The 22,597-nt window shown below is 37.3% G+C and overlaps 1 protein-coding gene across 6 annotated transcripts in view; it reads left to right on the forward strand.

The window, feature by feature from the left end:
- The window catches only part of MIOS (meiosis regulator for oocyte development), a 41,627-nt gene extending 19,657 nt beyond the window's left edge, over positions 1-21,970 (forward strand). For all 6 annotated transcript variants that reach the window (XM_088833395.1, XM_088833387.1, XM_088833394.1 and 3 more), the window contains exons 8-12: positions 7,775-7,933; positions 12,757-12,909; positions 14,277-14,481; positions 20,506-20,635; positions 21,740-21,970. In XM_088833395.1, coding sequence (XP_088689521.1) covers positions 7,775-7,933; positions 12,757-12,909; positions 14,277-14,481; positions 20,506-20,635; positions 21,740-21,836 — 744 coding nt within the window. In that variant the 3' untranslated portion in view covers positions 21,837-21,970. The remainder of the gene's footprint in view (positions 1-7,774; positions 7,934-12,756; positions 12,910-14,276; positions 14,482-20,505; positions 20,636-21,739) is intronic.
- The last annotated feature ends 627 nt before the right edge of the window (positions 21,971-22,597 follow it).

The following is a 22,597-nucleotide window of genomic DNA, read 5'->3' on the forward strand; positions in this document are numbered from 1 at the left end:
ACTGTCAGTGGATTGAAAACTAATCTTTATGTGTAAATATGTGTCTGTGAGGTTTATATAAAAATTCTTCTAAAAAGTGAGGTAATTAATTTTAGATTGAGATATAAACATGTATCATACCTAAATTTATTTAAGAAAGCTGACTTAACAAGAACCTACTGTATAGCACAGGAAGCTATACTTGATGTCTTGTAATATCTGTAAGGGAAAATAATCTGAAAAAGAATGTTGTCTATACGTATATATTTTTTATGTACAGCAAGTGATTCATATATGTATATATAAAAGAGCAAAGTGATTCATGACTGAAACTAAAACCAGTATAAACCAACTGTACTTCAGTTAAAAGGAGTCTGAGTTAATAGTTTGTTTCTGCCGTGATGAGTACAATTAGTCAGTAGGTAAAGATGTTAAACTTGTTAGTTTAATATCTCTTAGTGATGCTACATTAAAGAATTTCTTCATTTTCTAATACAATAAACAGGTAGTACATGAGGGTTTGGTAACCCACTCCAGTATTCTTGCCTGAAAAACCCATGGACAGAGCAGCCTGGCGGGCAAAGTCCATGTGGTTGCAAAGAGTCAGACAGGACTTAACAACTAATACTTTCACATGAATATGCTATGTAGACAGTGAGAGAGAAATGTACGTAACTAGCTAGTAACACAGAGTGCTAAGTACAGTAGTGAGACCGTGCTCGGGGAACATAAAGCAGTCTTGGCTAGAGTTTGGGGCAGGATGACGTCCTGGGGTTGCAAAGAGTTCAACACAGCTAAGAGACTGAGCATGCATGCAGCACGAAGTCAGGGAAGACCTTATAAGAAATGGTTTGTTTTTTTGTTTGTTTAGGATAAGATTACAAAGGACTAATGAGCTTTACTGGATCAAAATCCCAAGAGATTTTCAGGGTTTCTTTTTGCTTTAATTTTATTGCAGTATAGTTGTTTTACAGTGTTGTGTTAATTTCTGCTGTGCAGCAAGGTGACTCAGTTATGCTTATATACATTCTTTTTCATATTCTTTCCCATTGTAGTTTATCACAGGATATTGAATATAGTTTTCTGTGGTATACAGTAGGACCTTCTTGCTTATTCATCCTACATGTAAGAAATGTTTATTGTTGGTAATCTTGAAGTTCTCTTCCAATTCAGATTCCATGACTCTATTGCATCCTAATAGCAATCAAGAACTTTGCATAATAATGACTGTTGTTGCTCAGACACTCAGTCATTTCCAACTCTTAGCAACCCCATGGTCTGCAGCCCGCCAGGCTCCTCTGTCCATGGGGTTCTCCCAGCAAGAATACTGGAGTGAGGTGCCATTTCCTCCTCCAGGGGATCTTTTTGACCCGGTGATCTGACCTGAGTCTTGCAGGCAGATTCTTTACCCCTAGTGCCACCTGGGAAGCTCAATAATAACAGTTTTCTTTAATTTTAAAATAGTAAATTGTCTGTGGATCTTTTATAGAACAATTAGCAAAACATAGTAAATACCTTTCCTTTTTAAAAAATATTTTAAATGATCATGGATGCTGTACTGTAATTTATAATAGATGCACACTTAGAGATCACATATCTAGGTTTTTACAAGGGCTTTTGTTTTAAAATGTTTTCCATTAAGAGTAAAATTGTTCCAAATGTAGAATTTATGAAGCGGAAAATACCAATAGTGAAATGGATTGCTTTAGAAAAATCACTTTCAGCTGTTCTACAGTGAACAGGCTTTCAGTCTCCACCCTGTACTTCCTGTCCATGCGGAGGCTGTGAAATATCCTGCTCTGAGCCTCAGAGGAGAATATAGTACAAGGAGTTACAGACTCTCCGAACAATACAAATCTGGACAGATCACTTTGTAATCCTTAGAGATCATCTTCTGTACACCTGTGATATATGAGGAGTGCAGCCCAGAGACACTAACAACTGGATCCATGGTCCCAGAGCACGTGGGAAGCAGGGCTCGACCAGATTCTGAGGAGAGACGCCCGGCTCCCTGCGGCGCAGACACGAGAGATGCCCGGCTCCCGGCGGCGCAGACGCGAGAGACGCCCGGCTCCTGGTGCAGCCGACCACGTGCAGAATCGTGGCTGGGAGGAGCTGCCCCGCGCCCAGGGTTGGGGCGGTGGCCGGGAGGAGCTGTACCACGTCCAGGAGGTGGTGGCTGCTTGGGCACCGGAGGGCCTAGAGGAGCTGATCCACATTCAAAGCAGGAGGGGCGGCCTTGAGGAGATACCCCTCGTCCAAGGTGGGGTACAGCGGCTGCGCCTTGCTGGAGCGGCTGGGAAGGGATACTCCACGACCAGGTGGAATATAGGAATCCAGTGTTCTGGGGAGGAAGGAACAAGACGGCGAGACCACTTTCTTCCCCACAAATTCATCAAAAGAACATTTGAACGTGGAGTAAAGTCCACAAAACCACTTCTGAATACTGGCAGAGGACATCAGGCTCCCAGAAAAGCAGCCCATTGTCTTCTAAAGGAAAGAGAAGAAATCCAGCTCCACCCACCAGAACACTGACACATGCTTCCCTAACCAGGGAACCCGGACAAGTCACCTGTCCAACCCCACACACAGCGAAGAAACTACATAATAAAGAGAACTCCACAAACTGCAAGAAGAGGGAAAGGACACCCCAAGCAAAGCAATATAAGCAAGATGAAGAGGCAGAGGAATACCCAGCAAGTAAAGGAACAAGATAATTGCCCACCAACACAAACAAAAGAAGAAGATATAGGGAATCTACCTGATAAAGAATTTCGAATTTTGATGGTGAAAATGATTCAAAATCTTGAAAGTAAAATGGAGTTACAGATAAATAACCTGGAGAAAAGGATTGAGAAGATGGAAGAAAGATTTAATAAGGACTTAGAAGAAATAAAAAAGAGTCAATATACAATGAATAATGCAATAGATGAGATCAGAAACACTCTGGAGGGAACAAACAGTAGAATAACAGAGGCAGAAGACAGGATAAGCGAACTAGAAGATAGAATTGTAGAAATAAATGAAACAGAGAGGAAAAAAGAAAAACGAATTAAAAGAAATGAGGACAATATTAGAGACCTCTGGGACAATGTTAAACGCTCCAACATTCGAATCATAGGAGTCCCAGAAGAAGAAGACAAAAAGAAAGACCATGAGAGAATACTTGAGGAGATAATAGTTGAAAACTTCCCTAAAATAGGGAAGGAAATAGTCACCCAAGTCCAAGAAATCCAGAGAGTCCCAAACAGGATAAACCCAAGGCGAAATACTGCAAGACACATATTAATCAAATTAACAAAGATCAAACACAAAGAACAAATATTAAAAGCCCCAAGGGAAAAGCAGCAAATAACACTCAAGGGGATTCCCATAAGGATAACAGCTGATCTTTCAACAGAAACTCTTCAGGCCAGAAGGGAGTGGCAAGATATACTTAAAGTGATGAAAGAAAATAACCTACAGCCCAGATTACTATACCCAGCAAGGATCTCATTCAAATATGAAGGAGAAATCAAAAGCTTTACAGACAAGCAAAAGCTGAGGGAATTCAGCATCACCAAACCAGCTCTCCAACAAATGCTAAAGGATCTTCTATAGACAGGAATCACAGAAAGAGTGTATAAACTTGAACCCAAAGCAATAAAGAAAATGGCTACGGGATCGTACTTTTCAATAATTACCTTAAACGTAAATGGGTTGAATGCCCCAACCAAAAGACAAAGGCTGGCTGAATGGATACAAAAACAAGACCCCCATATATGTTGTCTGCAAGAGACCCACCTCAAAACGAGGGATGCATACAGACTGAAAGTGAAGGGCTGGAAAAAGATAGTCCATGCAAATAGAGACCAAAAGAAAGCAGGAGTAGCAATACTCATATCAGATAAAATAGACTTTAAAACAAAGGCTGTGAAACGAGACAAAGAAGGAAACTACATAATGATCAAAGGATCAATCCAAGAAGAAGATATAACAATTATAAATATTTATGCACCTAACATAGGAGCACCGCAATATGTAAGACAATTACTAGCAAGTATGAAAGGGGAAATTAACAATAACACAATAATAGTGGGAGATTTTAACACCCCACTTACATCTATGGATAGATCAACTAAACAGAAAATTAACAAGGAAACACAATCTTTAAATGATATAATAGAACAGTTAGACCTAATAGATATCTATAGGACATTTCACCCCAAAACAATGAATTTCACCTTTTTCTCAAGTGCACACGGAACCTTTTCCAGGATAGATCACATCCTGGGACATAAATCTAGCCTAGGTAAATTCAAAAAAATTGAAATCATTCCAAGCATCTTTTCTGACCACAATGCAGTAAGATTAGATCTCAATTACAGGAGAATAACTATTAAAAGTGCCAACATATGGAGACTGAACAACACGCTGCTGAATAATGAACAAATCATAGAAGAAATCAAAAGAGACATCAAAATATGCATAGAAATGAATGAAAATTAAAACACAACAACCCAAAACCTCTGGGACACTGTAAAAGCAGTGCTAAGGGGGAAGTTCATAGCAATACAGGCACACCTCAAGAAACAAGAAAAAAGTCAACTAAATAACCTAACTCTACATCTAAAGCAACTAGAAAAGGAAGAAATGAAGAACCCCAGGGTCAGTAGAAGGAAAGAAATCATAAAAATTAGGGCAGAGATAAATGCAAAAGAAACAAAAGAGACCATAGCAAAAATCAACAAAGCCAAAAGCTGGTTCTTTGAGAAGGTGAATAAAATTGACAAACCACTAGCCAGACTCATCAAGAAACAAAGGGAGAAGAACCAAATCAATAAAATTAGAAATGAAAATGGAGAGATCACAACTGACAACACAGAAATACAAAGGATTATTAGAGAATACTATCAGCAATTATATGGCAATAAAATGAATAACCTGGAAGAAATGGACAAATTCCTAGAAAAGTACAACTTTCCAAAACTGAACCAGGAAGAAATAGAAAATCTGAACAAACCCATCACAAGCACGGAAATTGAAACTGTAATCAAAAATCTCCCAGCAAACAAAAGCCCAGGTCCAGACGGCTTCACACCTGAATTCTACCAAAAATTTAGAGAAGAGCTAACACCTATTCTACTCAAACTCTTCCAGAAAATAGCTGAGGAAGGGAAACTTGCAAACTCATTCTATGAGGCCACCATCACCCTAATCCCAAAACCTGGTAAAGACCCCACAAAAAAAGAAAACTACAGGCCAATATCACTGATGAACATAGATGCAAAAATCCTTAACAAAATTCTAGCAGTCAGAATCCAACAACACATTAAGAAGATCATACATCATGACCAAGTGGGCTTTATCCCAGGAATGCAAGGATTCTTCAATATCCGCAAATCAATCAACGTAATACACCACATTAACAAACTGAAAAATAAAAATCATATGATTATCTCAATAGATGCAGAGAAAGCCTTCGACAAAATTCAACATCCATTTTTGATAAAAACCCTCCAGAAAGTGGGAATTGAAGGGACATACCTCAACATAATAAAAGCTATATATGACAAACCCACAGCAAACATTATCCTCAATGGTGAAAAACTGAAAGCATTTCCCCTAAAGTCAGGAACAAGACAAGGGTGCCCACTCTCACCACTACTATTCAACATAGTTCTGGAAGTTTTGGCCACAGCAATCAGAGCAGAAAAAGACATAAAAGGAATACAAATTGGAAAAGAAGAAGTAAAGCTTTCACTGTTCGCTGATGACATGATCCTCTACACAGAAAACCCTAAAGACTCTACCAGAAAACTACTAGAGCTAATCAATGATTACAGTAAAGTTGCAGGATATAAAATCAACACACAGAAACCCCTTGCATTCCTATACACTAATAATGAGAAAATAGAAAGAGAAATTAAGGAAACTATTCCATTCACTGTTGCAACGAAAACAATTAAATACTTAGGAATATATCTACCTAAGGAAACAAAAGACTTGTACATAGAAAACTATAAAACACTAGTGAAAGTAATCAAAGAGGACACTAATAGATGGAGAAATATACCGTGTTCGTGGATTGGAAGAATAAATATTGTAAAAATGAGTATACTACCCAAAGTAATTTATACATTCAATGCAATCCCTATCAAGCTACCAACAATATTTTTCACAGAACTAGAACAAATAATCTCACAATTTGTATGGAAATACAAAAAACCTCGAATAGCTAAAGCAATTTTGAGGAAGAAGAATGGAACTGGGGGAGTTAACCTGCCAGACTTCAGGCTCTATTACAAAGCCACAGTCATCAAGACAGTATGGTACTGGCATAAAGACAGAAATATAGATCAATGGAACAAAATAGAAAGCCCAGAGATAAACCTACGCTCCTATGGACACCTTATCTTCGACAAAGGAGGCAAGAATATAAAATGGAGAAAAGACAGTCTCTTTAACAAGTGGTGCTGGGAAAACTGGTCAGCCACTTGTAAAAGAATGAAACTAGAACACTTCCTAACACCATACACCAAAATAAACTCAAAATGGATTAAAGATCTAAATGTAAGACCAGAAACTATAAAACTCCTAGAGGAGAACGTAGGCAAAACACTCTCCGACATAAATCACAGCAGGATCCTCCAAGACCCACCTCCCAGAATATTGGAAATAAAAGCAAAAATAAACAAATGGGACCTAATTAAAATCAAAAGCTTCTGCACAGCAAAGGAAACTCTAAGCAAGGTGAAAAGACAGCCTTCAGAATGGGAGAAAATAATAGCAAATGAAGCAACTGATAAAGGATTAATCTCCAAATTATACAAGCAGATCCTGCAGCTTAATTCCAGTAAACTAAGTGACCCAATCAAAAAATGGGCCAAAGAACTAAACAGACATTTCTCCAAAGAAGACATAAAGATGGCTAACAAACACATGAAAAAATGCTCAACATCCCTCATAATCAGAGAAATGCAAATCAAAACCACAATGAGATACCATTTCACACCAGTCAGAATGGCTGCTATCCAAAAGTCTACATGCAATAAATGCTGGAGAGGGTGTGGAGAGAAGGGAACCCTCTTACACTGTTGGTGGGAATGCAAACTAGTACAGCCACTATGGAGAACAGTGTGGAGATTCCTCAGAAAACTGGAAATAGAACTGCCATATGATCCAGCGATCGCACTCCTGGGCATACACACCGAGGAAACCAGAATTGAAAGAGACACATGTACTCCAATGTTCATTGCAGCACTGTTTGTAATAGCCAGGACATGGAAGCAACCTAGATGTCCATCTGCAGATGAATGGATAAGAAAGCTTTGGTACATATACACAATGGAGTATTTCTCAGCCATCAAAAAGAATGCATTTGAATCAGTTTTAATGAGGTGGATGAAATTGGAGCCAATTACACAGAGTGAAGTAAGCCAGAAAGAAAAACATCAATACTGTATATTAACGCATATATATGGAATTTAGAAAAATGGTAACCTGAACCCTGTATAAGAGACTGCAAAAGAGACATAGGCATTTAGAACAGTCTTTGGGACTCTGTGGGAGAGGGTGAAGGTGGAATGATTGGGGAGAATGGAATTGTAGCATGTATATTATCATAAGTGACCAGTCCAGGTTCGACGCATAATTTTTCCTCTGTTCATTTCTTTGCATTTGTGCTTTTTTAATAAAAATACTTTTAACTGTAAAAAAAAAAATTATTAAAAAAAATAAATAAATTTTGAGAAAGTCACAAAAAAATAAATAAAATAAAATAAAATAAAAAGAAAAATCACTTTGAATTTTCCAGTTAAATAGGTACATCGAAAAGTTGACCAATGAAATGAAAGAGGCTGGAAATTTGGAAGGAATACTGCTTACAGGCCTCACTAAAGATGGAGTGGACTTAATGGAGAGTTATGTCGACAGAACTGGAGATGTCCAAACAGCAAGTTACTGCATGTTACAGGTTAGTGCAGTAAGGAGAAAAAAGTGCTTAGCCTTCTGTTTTCTTCCCTTACGGAGTGGATATGCTCTTTTGCTTACTTAGGATCTTTACTGCTACTGCTACTGCTAAGTCACTTCAGTCGTGTCCAACTCTGTGTGACCCCACAGACGGAAGCCCACCAGGCTCCCCCGTCCCTGGGATTCTCCAGGCAAGAACACTGGAGTGGGTTGCCATTTCCTTCTCCAGTGTGTGAAAGTGAAAAGTGAAAGTGAAGCCGCTCAGTCGTGTCCGACCCTTAGCGACCGCACGGACTGCAGCCTACCAGGCTCCTCCATCCATGGGCTTTTCTAGGCAAGAGTACTGGAGTGGGGTGCCATTAGGAGACATTTAACTTTAATTTAATCACTTGATCTACAAAAGACTTCTGCCTTATTTTATTGTTCCTGAGCCTCCTGTATTGGGTTACCCAGTTTTTCCTTTCTGTTTGGGAAGTGTCAGTCTTGAGTTTATGTAGAGTTCAAATGAAGCAGAAACCTCTCTTCGATTTCTCTGATTGTTGACAGAACAACACTGTCCACAAAGAGATTGCTTTTCCCTGATCCGAATTACAGTACCTCTTTTTTGAAGTACAGAAGGCAAGTTACACACAGCTCTCAGTTCTCAGTATTCCCTTTTATTCTCTCATTTACTAAATGAGCATGACTTGGAGTAACCATTCATCTATTTTTCTCTCAGTTTTTACTGCCTACTGATTAAAAATGGGATTCCTGGTGAAGATTCCCTACAACTTTGCTTTTGTTGGAAAAATGGTGACATTTTAGAGCATTTTCCCGAGATTTCCTTAGCTCTCCAGCAGATCTTACCCTTGCCTGATGTTCTCTTTCCTGTTCTTATCCTTTCATGCAGTATAGTAGCATGCTGCATACTGGGTAAGCAAAGTAAAATGCCTCCTCCCCCCACCCTACCTTCTTAGGAACAAATGTAAATATTGGCCCACAAACCACAAAGTAAACTTACCTTGAGGTATCAGGCTACTACTGACCTTCTATAGTATAAGGTATCGTTGTGTTGTTACCAGAATGAGTTTACATCTGTTAAATCACGGTATAGATATATGGCTATGAAATATAAATGGTTCGTAACCTCTTAACAAGGTTTATAAAATATATTTAAAATGCAGTGTATAATTGGATCTTGCTTTAAAAAAACCTAGTGTGATAATCCGGAGAAGGCAATGGCAAGCCACTCCAGTACTCTTGCCTAGAAAATCCCATTGGTGGAGGAGCCTGGTAGGCTGCAGTCCATGGGGTCGCTAAGGGTCGGACACGACTGAGCGGCTTCACTTTCACTTTTTCCTTTCACACACTGGAGAAGGAAATGGCAACCCACTCCAGTGTTCTTGCCTGGAGAATCCCAGGGACGGGGGAGCCTGGTAGGCTGCCGTCTATGGGGTCACACAGAGTCGGACACGACTGAAGTGACTTAGCAGCAGCAGCAGCAGCGTGATAATCAGCGCCCTTTTAATTGAGACGTTTCCTCCATTTATATTTATATGGTCAAGATTTAGTCTACCATCTTGCTATTTGTTTTCTGTTCCTTTCCTGCCTTCTTTTGGGCTAATTGAGTATTTTAGTATTTTATTTTATTTCATATGTTGACTTTTTAGTTATACTACTTTTCATTTTCTTCTTCTTTTAAGTAGTTGCTCCAGGTCTAACAGTATGCATCCTTAACTCATCAGTCAACAATTTAACTCCTCATACGTTACATTTCAGAGAAGGCAATGGCAACCTACTCCAGTATGCTTGCCTGGAGAATCCCATGGATGGAGGAGCCTGGTAGGCTGCAGTCTATGGGGTTGCAAAGAGTCGGACACGACTGAGTGCCTTCATTTTTACTTTTTACTTTCGTGCATTGGAGAAGGAATGGCAGCCCACTCCAGTGTTCTTGCCTGGAGAATCCCAGGGACGGTGGAGCCTGGTGGGCTCCTGTCTATGGGGTCGCACAGAGTCGGACACGGCTGAAGCGACTTGGCAGCAGCAGCAGTTTACATTTCACACCTGGGACATCATGCTTCCTACTTCACCCTTTCTCCTCACAGCTGGCATTTTCTGCTTTTTGCTTCATATTTCATGTTTCAAAAATGTTATCACAGTGTAATTCCATTTACAAATCTCCCTCCTTTCTCCTATTGTCGTGTGTTTTGTTTCTACATACATTATAAACTCCAACTTATAGTTTAGTATTTTTGCTCTTTACAGTCGGTTGTCTTTTATGTAAATTATGTAAAGAATGAGAATATGGGCTTTTATATTTGTTTATTGGCCATGCTGTTTTTTGACTGTCTGTTCCTTACAGTAGACTCAGATTTCATCTCTTGTCATTTCCCTTTGGCCTTTTTCTTTAGCATTTCTTATAGTTACGAGTTGCTGGTGACAGATTCTCATAGCTTAATTTTAATTGAAAATATCTGTTTTACTCATTTCCTTTCAACACTTTAAAGATGTGGTTTCACAGTCTTCTGGCCTCCATTTTTTCTGATGAGAAATCAAATATTATTGTCTTTGTTTCCCCTGGGCTGCTTTCAAGATTTTCTTTTTGATTCTTAGCAGTTTAAACCTTGAACCTCGTTGTGGTTCTTTTTATCCTGCTTGTGATTCACTCAGGTTTTTGGATCTGCAAGTCAAAGTTTTTCATCAGATTTAAGAAGTTTTCAGGCATTATTTCTTAAAGTATTTCTTTTTTTTTTACCTCAGTCTCATTCTCTTCCCTTTCTTTGACTATTAATGTACATATATTAAACCTTTTGATTTTGTCCCACGGGTATCTGAGGCTCTGTTCATTTTCCTTTCGTTTGTCCCATTTCTTCAAACTGGATCCATTCTATTGATTTGTTAATTGGCTATTCTTTCACCTTCTATCTGATGTTAGTTTCTCCAGGGAAGTCTCAATTTCAGTTATTGTACTTTTTAATTCTAGAGTCTCAATTTTTTTTTTATTGTTTACATTTTTCAGCTCAGTTCCCTATCTGTTTATAATTAAAACACTGTTTCTTCTAAGTCTGATTACATGTCTAATAGTTGCATTGAAGTCTTTGCTTACTATAACATAGTGGCTGTTTAAGGTTTAGTTCTATTAACTTTCTTTTTCCTTTACTTTGAACCACGATTTACCTGTTTCTAATATGTTTAGTGTTTTTTTATTGTTCAATACTGGACATTGTTTGCAGTCCATTATAGAAATCTGGTTTCTTTTCCTGCTGAAGTACATTGGTTAATGCTTTTGGAAGTTTGGCTACTTACTGATCACTTTAGTCTTAAATTTTACTGCTGTGCAAAGCCCATAATATTTCCCAAGTCCTTCTAATTTGATCAGACTTAACCTCTGAACTGTTTTCCCTGCACGCATTTTAAGAATTTGATTTTAACTTTTATTGAAATGGTTCTAGAGAAGACTTCCCAAATATGAATTGACCAAATTCTTTCTTAATTTATCCTTAGTGCCACAGAAGGGGAAAGAGTGAGATAGGAAAATCTCTGATTTTTCTGTGAGTCTTCTTTTTAAATCAGGGATTTAGTTGTGGCTGCTGCTGCTGCTAAGTCACTTCAGTCGTGTCCGTCTCTGTGTGACCCCATAGATGGAAGCCCACCAGGCTCCCCCATCCCTGGGACTCTCCAGGTGGCTAGTTGGTCATAATTAGGAGTACAGCAGATGTTTACTTTTTTAAAAAGTGAAATTGTCAGCTATTAGTTTTTCATGTGTTCTTTTAGCTAAATTTAACTCTGGTAATTAAAATTAATACTTAATTACTAGGTGAAAGATGTGCTTCTTCTGTCTTGATGAGTTGTCTAAAAGTAGATTGTCTTTATTAGCTGTTATAGGTTTCTTTTTTCCATAAAATGAATGTAAAGTGCTCTCTGACATTTCACTTTTTTCTGTGGCCCCAAAACAGAACTGGGAAACCTTGGCTTCAGATTAATGCCCGTTGCATCATTGAGGATAGAGGCTTTTTCTGCTTTGTTCATCGTGTGAAGATAAGGATGGTATCCTGAACAGAGCTAAAAGCAATATATGAAAACTCAAAGCAAGCATAGATGAAATGTGGAATGTCACAGCTGCCAGAGAACATGCAGCTTTTGGAAAAGTCTTACTGGCAGGAAATTGAAGTTGTTAGTGAGAAGGAATCTAAAGTAAATTTAAGGGAAAGAAAGTATTCCTTTTCACCATGGCTTAGGGGTCAAAGAACTAAGCATTTTTGTTCAGTTTGGGGTTCGTTCTTGCTTTTTTTTGTTTACTTTTAAGGAGATAAATACATGTTTTAGTTGAAGGCCAGGGAGAGAATAGCAGTTTTAATTTTCAGATAGATAGGTATACTAAAATGGCATCTGAATTCACAGTGCAATGCTAGATTGAAAGGACCAAGCTCAGTAGTATTTTAAATGTGATTGAGCAGTTTTGTTGTATATTTGGAATGAGTAAATATATTTTGTCAACCTAGAAGTTTTAATTATTGGGAGAAAAAAATATTTGCATCGTTTTTTGACTTTACTGCATTCAACCAGGGAGGTGAGTTGATTGCTCTTAGGTCTTTAAACTTAAGTAAGAGAGAATTACACTTCCCTGGCCAGGCATAATAGTATACACAGTGCATATGTATGTCATTGGTAGACGCCAGTTTTAAGTTATGGTGCCACGATCAACTATTTAGTCTGTACCCTCATTAGCAGCCAGCTTTTGGCAAAAAGGTGGGCTGTTTCTTCCCTTTTGACTCACGTGTTGCCTAGAATCTTTAGGCTTAGTCTGGAAAATTTTAAAAACTGAAATAATTCATGTTTTCTTTTTAGGGTTCTCCTTTAGATGTTCTTAAAGATGAAAGAGTTCAGTACTGGATTGAGAATTATAGAAATTTGTTAGATGCCTGGAGGTTTTGGCACAAACGAGCTGAATTTGATATTCACAGGAGTAAGTTGGATCCCAGTTCTAAGCCTTTAGCACAGGTAAGTGCACTGCTTTGGAGAGAATCAAATTGTAACATGTACTAATAGCCCAGCCAAAAACAAGGAGTGTTCACAGCATGTTATACAGGGTAAATTGAGGGTTCAGTTTAATAAACTGCTGTTCATAAACTCGTTCTTTTGCTAATGTTGAGTTCCCAGTGATGTCTTTGTTTAACCAGACTATATTTTGTCTTGAGTTTTCATGTTTTTTGGATCCTACACTTTGTAACAGTCCCTCTCAGTGTCTTGCACTTTAATCTGACACAGAACAGGCTTAGAGGATCTTAGGCAAACCTAACTCAGTCCTAAGACTGTGTGAGTGAGGCTTTCTAGTATATTCCAAGACCTTTCCAATTTTAACTACTGTATGTTCTTACACTTTGCACTTGGGTATTATGTTTTTCTGCACTATTATATATAATAAGGCAGGATTTGTTTAATAGTACATACATATATATCTATATGTCTAATTACACATAGAAATTTATTTCTTCAAGCAGCAGTTTAAAAAACATGAAATCAGCACTATTTAAAATAAACAAGAATTTACTGTATAGCACATTGTCTTGTTATAACCTAAAAGACTCTTGCAAAGACTCTAAAATTGAATTAACTTTGCTGTGCACTTAAAACTATATAGTATTGTAGATCAGCTGTACTTTGACTTAAAAAAAGCAGCATGAGATCAGTGATTACATAAAGCACTTGACATGAGATCACTGTATCTGACTCCAAGCATTAAATATCATTAACAGTCAGGTATATCCTCGATGTGAGCACTGGATGGTGCTATTTTCCTGTTTTAGAAAGTTGAGAAATTACTGTTTGTATTAAAACAGCCTGAATATTAATAGTGTTACATGATATTTGCTACTACTCTGTATAATAAGTGTTTGAGAGTCTAGGAGTTTAATATAAAGGTAAAATGAACAGTTTATATTGCTATTATTCCTAAGTTCTAGCTATTTACTATTATCGGCTCCTTGACTCCTTTTTATCTGAGGAAATGTTATGTCGTTGACATTTGTATCCAAAGTCATACTAGATGTTTTGTAATGTCCCAGCGTGGACCCTTATTTAGTGTCTGTTATTCCTGGAATTCGGAATCTAATGCTTCTGAGTTTTTCTGTACCTCTCAGTGATGTTAGGAAGAATATAACTAAACAGAGTAATAAGAAGAAGCATTCGAATAATGTAGCTGCTAAGTAGAAGTCTTAGAACTAACCAACTTAGCAGATAGCTTTACAGTATACAATAAAATTTTTAAAATTATTGAAAAAGTATTTGTTAGGATCAAACTTTAGTTATTTTAAATTTTGTTCATGAAGTTTGCATTTTATTTATTTCTCCTTTCATTTGTTTTATAGGTGTTTGTGAGTTGCAATTTTTGTGGAAAGTCTATCTCCTATAGCTGTTCCACGGTTCCCCATCAGGGCCGAGGTTTCAGTCAGTATGGTGTCAGCGGCTCACCAACGAAATCTAAAGTCACAAGTTGCCCTGGCTGTCGAAAACCCCTTCCTCGCTGTGCACTTTGCCTCATTAATATGGGAACACCTGTTTCTAGTTGTCCTGGTATGACATAATTCTATATAATAATTCAGTATACTTTTTTGAGCTGAAATTGTTTCTACATAATTGATTTAATAATGTTGTAAATAAAAGACATACCACCTTGGGTTTATATTATTTCTAAGAGCAAGCCACTTTGCTGGCTTGGCAGTTTTTGTGTTCTATAATTTATAAAGTCTATACATTAAAAGTAAAAACTCTATCCACAGTATCGCTAATCTCACATGCTTACCAGTTTAAAGTTTGTAAGACGAGCTTAAATATTAAATAATCATATACTGTTTTCTTACCACTTTTTCTGAGAGGAGCTCCCTCAAATTTTATGTTTAAAAGTCACTGTGGCCTCATCTGTAACAGATATCTTGTGTTCATAAAGAACTTTTGATCGTCTCAAAGCACTTTGACATTTTCTCTTCCATCTTCAAAATCTGCCTTTGAAAATACATGGGGAAAGTATTAACCAAGAAGTCAGAGTCCTGTCCTTCTAAGTTTTGGTGGTGTTTCTGCTATGTTTGTCAGCTATCTTGTAAATATATGTACTTTTTTAATGGTTAAAAATATTAGAATTATTGTATACTGCTTAACGTAAGCATATAGAGAAAATTTTTGAGAACAATAGATAATCAAATATAAATATACCTAGTGGCTGGAAATATTTCAGCTATTTATAAAAGTTGAAAATCATACTAAAGCAAAAATTTTAATTAGAAACACTTGAATATCTGGCGTAGTGGTAAATGAATAAGGAATGAAGAACTGCATCTGATATCAGAATGCCTGTTTTAGTTCTGGCTCTGTGATGTTTAGTCTGTGAGATTGAGAGTCACTTTAACCCACTTATATATGGAGTGTTGGGAGATCCTCCTAGTTATGAAATTTTATAATTCTGTTCTATAGCTTATTCTTGTAAGTAGTTTGTTTTATTGATACCTTAACATCTGAAAGAGATTTGCTAGTTATCATTAAATTACTATTTTTCAAAATAGATTCTTTTTTTAAAACATGAATTTCTTTTATCTGTTTTATTTATTTTTAGCAGTGCTGAGTCTGTGTTGCTGCTCATGGGCTTTCTCTAGTTACAGTAAGCAGGTGCTGCTCTCTTGTTGTGGTGCACGGGCTTCTCATTGTGGTGACTTCTCTCACCGCAGAGCACAGGCCCCAGGACATGCGGCTTCGTAGTTGTGGTGCATGGACTTAGTTGCCCTGTGGCATGTGGAATCTTGGTTCCTGGAGCCAGGGACTGAACTCCTGTCCCTTGCGTTGGCAGGTCCATTCTTAAGCACTGGGCTCCAGGGAAATCCCCCCCCATCCTTTATTTTTAACAAATGTAGTATGTAATGTTTTAAACGCACGTTAGTCTTGACTTGTTTTAATCAAGGACTTTCACTTTTTACATTGCATGTTGATCACTTTTTTTATGGCCTTGAAAGAAAACGTTAGTCCCTCAGTTGTGTTAAGCTCTTTATGATTCCATGGACTGTAGCCTGCCAGGTTCCTCTCTCCATAGAATTCTCCGGGCAAGAGTACTGGAGTGAGTTGCCATTTCCTTCTCTATCTTCCCGACCCAGGAATTGAACCCAGGTCTCCCCCATTACAGACCGATTCTTTACCATCTGAGTCACCAGGGAAGGTGTTGCTACTAATAAATAGAAAATAACAATTTGAAATAAAAATCTACTACAGTGAAAGAACAAGGAGGCAAAATATGGTGTCTAGTAAGTTCTATGTGAACTTAGATACTTAGAAATAATTGAACTTAATATGTCTTTTGGACCATAAGTCTCAGCAAATTGTAATGGCTAGAGTGCTATTGCTTTTTGCTAGATACTAGCTTTTCAGGTTTTTCTATTTTTGAAATAGGTAAGAAAAGATAAAAATGGTTTTCTAGAATTTGAAGAAAATTAAACCATAAAGCATTTTAACCTCTGTTACAGAGGTATTAATTTAATGAAAATTCAACACCCAGGTTTATCAAGTCTTCACACGTTCTCATATTTGCTTCAATTTTTTTTTAAAATTTGCTGCAGAAATAATTTCTTTATATAAATTTGAATACTTGTTTAATGCACTAAATTAAGGCTGATTGCTAGGATGACTTAAAGATCCTTGTGGAGCTTATGGTATATAAATGTATAGATGACCATGGATAGCTAACATAAAATAAATTATATGTTCCAGAAAATAAATACTAGTTCAGAATCTTTTGGGCTTCCCAGCTAGTGCTGGTGGTAGAGAGTCCACCTGCCAGTGCAGGAGATGTAGGAGATGCAGATTCAAACCCTGAGTTAGGAAGATCCCCTGGAATATGAAATGGTAACCCACTCCAGTATTCTTGCCTGGAGAATTCCATGGACAAGAGGAACCTGGCAGGCTGCAGTCCATGGGCTTGTAAAAAGTTGGATGTGACTGAGCGACTGAGCATGCCTATCCACAGGTCCTTTTATCTGTCATTCCCAGATCTCTTTAAGATTTGAAAAGCCTTGAAAATCTCATTTGAGAAGATCTGAAAATCTCATTTGGCAAAAGGAAAAAATCTGTTCAGAATTGACATGAGGTTATTAAAGTTTTTATTTCTCTTGTTTGTCAACATTCATACATTTCATTGCAGAAATACTGATATGTTTAATTACAGGATGCTGCCTCAGAGTTTTCCAGGGGGTGTAATTTAATATTTGCTCATTATTTTTCTAACATCCCTAAATATTTCAAATTCTGAAATACACTTGGCTCTCGCAGGTGAATAAGAGGTATTTTAGATATTTTATAAAGAAAATATTAGGAATTTTGAAAGAAGATAACATTGCTTCTATCTGAAAAACTCCCCCCAAAAATAAAGATGCCGTTTAAGCTAGTCTTCTAAAGTTTGATGGACTTAAATATGTGACGATTTTAGAGAAGCCTGTCCAGGTTGTAGACGGAGTACAAGGTAAGTACTGGAGTAAAGAGATTCGTAAAGATGGTAGTTGTGGCGAGTCTGCGGAAACTGCTAAGTAGTTGGGTGTGACAGAGTCTAGGAAACCGTGTAGGAAAATTAGGGGAGCCTGACTCTGGTCTTTAAAGGCATACCGAACAGAGTTAAATACGGAGTAGTAAGCGTTTTCTTTTTTTATTCTGTAAAATCAGAAGACTCTTGAATTCTGAAGTAAAATAGGACCTAATAGAAATCAAATATTGGCTCATGGCAGTGTAAAGATTCAGGTGTACAAGCCTCCTTGTAGCTCTGTCTGCAGTTAGAGATGGCATCCATTCATCATGCTTTGTGATCCAAATGCCCAGAGTTTCCGTAAGTTTATTTAACTGAGGGTTGCAGATTTTTACACTGAGTTGTGCTTTCAAAGTTGGACTGCTTTTGAAGTGTCTCATTGAATTTATAATTACACATATTTAGTTATGTTTATAAATTATAAACTAATATTTAGCATTAAAAAGTATAAACATTATCCATTTAACAGTGTCTTAGTGCCTGTTTTTCTAAGTACTAGAAATGTTACAGTAAACGAAACAAACAGAAATCCCTGCCCTTATGGAGCTTAACTTTTCGGTGTGATACATTTGTAAAAGTTAAGATTATATATTAGTTTATTATTATTCTTACTATCATCATTATTGTTATTGTAGTTAGTGCCTAAGTGAAACTCTGTTGTCCCCTTCCCTATTCTATGGCACTTACTTTCATGATTTACTATAAATCTTTTAAATTTAAAAGCTGTTTGAGGAACTTTCCTGGTAATTGAGTGGTTAAGACTCTGTGCTTCCAACTGCAAGGAGCATAGGCTCCATCCCTGGTGGGGACGTAAGATCGTGCATGCTGTTTGGCATGATCAAATATGTAAAATTTAAAAATAAAAAAGTTATTTTTAAAAATTGAAAAATAAAATAAAGCTGTTTGATCTTTAAAAGCCTTCTCACATGGCAGTGAGGTAGTGCTGTTATTTTAAGCTTTATCAGAAACCTAAGAATTAATCTGTCCTGGATTCAGTCTGTTTTCTCTATGGATTAGAAGTTACAAAAACAAAGAGGAAATCACCAGTGAGAACTATACACAAAAGTATAAAATGCTTTATCCTTAAAAGGTCTATATTTTCTTTCTCTCTCCCCTCTTTTCCTTCCTTTCATTATTAATTGTTTCTATTAAGCTTTTAGGAAGAATTTCAGTATGTGTATATCTTAAATCTTTGAACCGCCTTTACATCCTTTCATCTTCATACCATTACAAAAAGAAATAAATATATTAAAAAACTGTTTGCAAGACTGTCCCAGCAGTAGTGTGATCAGCAGTGACCCAGGTGAACTTTTGAATATAGCATTATATCTTAATAGGTACACAGTTGCTTATTTAAGCTTAATATTTTTACTTATCTTTCTATTCTTTTCTCTATATATGGTCATAAAATATTTTGATTTGCTGTTTTAGAACGAAATGAAACATATTAAGGTGGCCAAAATTAATAGAATGAGGATTTTTCAAGCATTGCAAGTTACATAAATGTGTCTGTGTGTGAATGTACATGTATAAATAACCTTTTTCTTCAATTTTTTGTGGACTCTAATACAAATGTATAGAAATGTACACATCACGTACTGTGATAAATCAGTCGTTAGTGAGTCTCCCACCCTGCTTAAGGTAATACTGTCTCTACCAGTGCCTTGGGTCATTTCTCCCTGCCTCTTCACACCTCTTTGGGCTCCTCCTCAAAGGTCATTACTATCCTGAATTATCTATCAATTTAGTCTCTTGCTTGTGTGTGTAGTTTTATCACACCTTTACTTTTGTCTGTGTTTTAAACTCTATAAATGAATCAAACGGCATATATCCTTTGACTTGCCGTTTTTACTCAGCATTGGAGTTTTTTTGTTTTTTAGTTTCAATTGTGCTGATGAATGTAGTTGTGATTTATTCATTTTTATTACTACTTACTATTTATGACTGTAACACAAATTCTGCTATTGGACATTTGTTTCTTTCCAGATTTTTACTGTTATGAACATTCCTGCATATGTCTCCTTTCACCATGCACAGAAGTTTCTTTAGTTCATTTTCATGGAAGTTAAGGGATTCCCTCATAACTCAGTGGGTAAAGAATCTGCCTGCAAATCAGGAGACCTGGGTTCAGTTCCTGGATTGGGAAGATCCCCTGGAGAAGGAAATGGCAACCCATCCCAGTATTCTTGCCTGGAGAATATATGGGTAGAGGAGCCTGGCGGGCTGCAGTCCATGGGATCTTAAGAGTTGGACATGACGAAGTGACTAAATCACCAGAGAGTTGCTAAATCATACTGTTTGCTAACGTTTTATTTAGGATTTTATGTCTGTTCAGGAGGGAGGTTGGCCTATAATCTTCTTTCTTATGTTACCTTTGTCTGGTTTTGTTAGCAAAGTTATACCTGCCTTATGAAAGGCATTGGGGAATTTCCCCTCTTTTCCTCTACTTTGGAAAAGTGAGTGTGTGTGCTGAGTCGCTTCAGTTTTATCTGACTCTTTGCGGCCCTGTGGACTGTACCCTGCCAGTTTCCTCTGTCCATGGGATTCTCCAGGCACTGGAGAGGGTTACCATTTCATCCTCCAGGGGATCTTCCCAACCCAGGGATCAAACCCATGTCTCTTATGTCTCCTGCATTGACAGGTGGGTTCTTCACCACTGGTGCCAGTTGGGAAGCCCTGAAGTTTGTGTAGATGAAAATTACCTGTTCCTTCAGTGTTTGGTAGAACTCACCTGTAAACCAAACTTGGTATTTTCTTTATGAGAAGATTTTTGAACTGATTATTTCTCTAAAATAGTTAATTCGGATGACTTCTTAGTAGGTTTGATAATGTCTGTTTTTCCACTTATTATTGACTATTAAAAATACAAGAAATTCTGGTTATTTGGTATTATTTTTCAATCTAAACTACATTCTAACATTAAAACTGCTATTTCAGTATGATGTGTGATTTGTATTTTGACATAATTTCAGATCTACCTTTTAAGACATTTTGAATCAAGTATTATGATATAGTTAATGGAGATCATTGTTTTTAAACCATAGGAGGATCCAAATCAGATGAAAAAGTAGACTTGAGCAAGGACAAGAAATTAGCTCAGTTTAACAACTGGTTTACATGGTGCCACAATTGCAGGCATGGTGGGCACGCCGGACACATGCTCAGTTGGTTCAGGTAATCAGCACAGTCCTTCTTTAGTAGGCTTGGGGTTAGAGGAGATAAAGCAGAGGGCCTTTTAAATACTTCAGGTTTATACAGCCAAAGGATGGATGGATTTGTTTTTTACTGTCACTTAAGTTAACAGAGGTGGTGCAGACATTTGTATCACTAGTTTGTATAATCTTAAACTATAAAATTAATACTTATAATTTAAGAAACTTTAATAAATGTATGGGTTGAATATTTGAAAAGCATTATTTAGCTTTATTTGGGGAGAGGATATATTTCCAGTTTTTTACAACTGACTGAATATCCCATCATATATATAGTATGTAACTGAGTTAAAAGATAGAATACATGTCAAACTCCTGTAATAGTTACCTTTTATATAAGCTTGTTATGTAGAAAATAAACATTTCATACAAAGGAGACTCAAGATCATATTTAACTCTTACTTTGAGGGCCTCCCTTATAGCTCAGTTGGTAAAGAATCCGCCTGCAATGCAGGAGATCCAGGTTCGATTCGTGGGTCGGGAAGACCCCCTGGAGAAGGGATAGGCTACCCACTACAGTATTCTTGGGCTTCCCTTGTGGCTCAGCTGGTAAAGAATCCAACTGCAATGTGGGAGACCTGGGTTTAGATCCCTGGGTTGGGATGATTCCCTGAAGGGATAGGCTACCCACTCCAGTATTCTGGCCTTGAGAATTCCATGGACTGTATGGGGTCCAAAGTCCGTGGGGGTCACAAAGAGTCGGACACAACTGAGCGACTTTGATTTTCACTTTGAATGCTATCAGTGACCCTGTCCTCTTCATTACTATAACTTGCACCCAGTTTGTCACATTGGCTTAAATTTAAACTGAGCACAGACTGTTATGGTCATAACTGTAAATGAGATATATTTAGAAAGTAAAGCTGTTCATTTTTCAGTAACTTTTTCCCCGTGTTCAGCTTGGTGCTTATTTCTAGTTTAGTGCTTTTGGTCTTCAGGTTTTAATTCCTGTATCTTTCCAAATGCCATTTTGAAAAATTGCATTATAGATATGATAGGCTATATGATAAATGTGTGTACGTATGTGTAGTTCAGATTTTTAACTGTGACTTGACCTGTGTTTCAGGGATCATGCCGAGTGTCCCGTGTCGGCATGCACGTGTAAATGTATGCAGTTGGACACAACAGGGAATCTGGTACCCGCAGAGACTGTCCAGCCATAAAATGCTGTCACCTAAAGAGGAACCTTCAAGTGCAGAGCTTCGTAATAGATGTCCTTCGTAGCTCAGAAACATACCTCAGAACAAGTCACTCATGACTTTCCTGTAATGGGAAAATAAATCATTCTATCAAATCAGCAGTTTGATGTTTGAGTGATTTTGATATACTTCACAGAGACAAATGCTGCTGAAATGAACATCAGAGTGTGAGCTTGAATTCTGTCCAGTAGGTTGAAAATGTTCATTTTGGAGAGAACTTCCTCGGGTTTTGCTGAAATTATGAATGCTCTGCAAGCAGTTTCTGGCATCACTAAGAACAGAACTTGAACCCATACCTGTTAGTTTGAAATTGGATATCTTTCAGTAAAATCTATACACTTTTGAAATAGAATAATATGAATAATTTAGTGGTTCATACAGTAGTTTAAGCTGAACCATGCTTAGTTTCCTTTCAGATGAAATTGTGGGTTTTTACTTTTAGAATTAGACCTCCCCCTACCCTACGCTGGAGAATTATTTCTCAATGTATGATTGATACATATTTTTTAAGGAGTCTTTTCTCTCATACACTTCCATTTTAAGATAAATCTTTTGGCACTGACATTTACTGTCTTCCGAAGAAAGGTCAAAATTGAGAATGTGTCGTATGACTCTCTCGTATGAGGAGAAAAATATGCACCATTTTAAGGAAAAGTGTATAAAATTTTCCATTTCCACCTTTTGCTTTCCCAGTGTCCCGATTTGTCTTCCAAGGTTTCTTTCCC

This window comes from Moschus berezovskii, chromosome 3, assembly GCF_049115385.1.
Source record: "Moschus berezovskii isolate FMDL1 chromosome 3, NW_MosBer_1.0, whole genome shotgun sequence".
Taxonomy (NCBI): Eukaryota; Metazoa; Chordata; class Mammalia; order Artiodactyla; family Moschidae; genus Moschus; species Moschus berezovskii.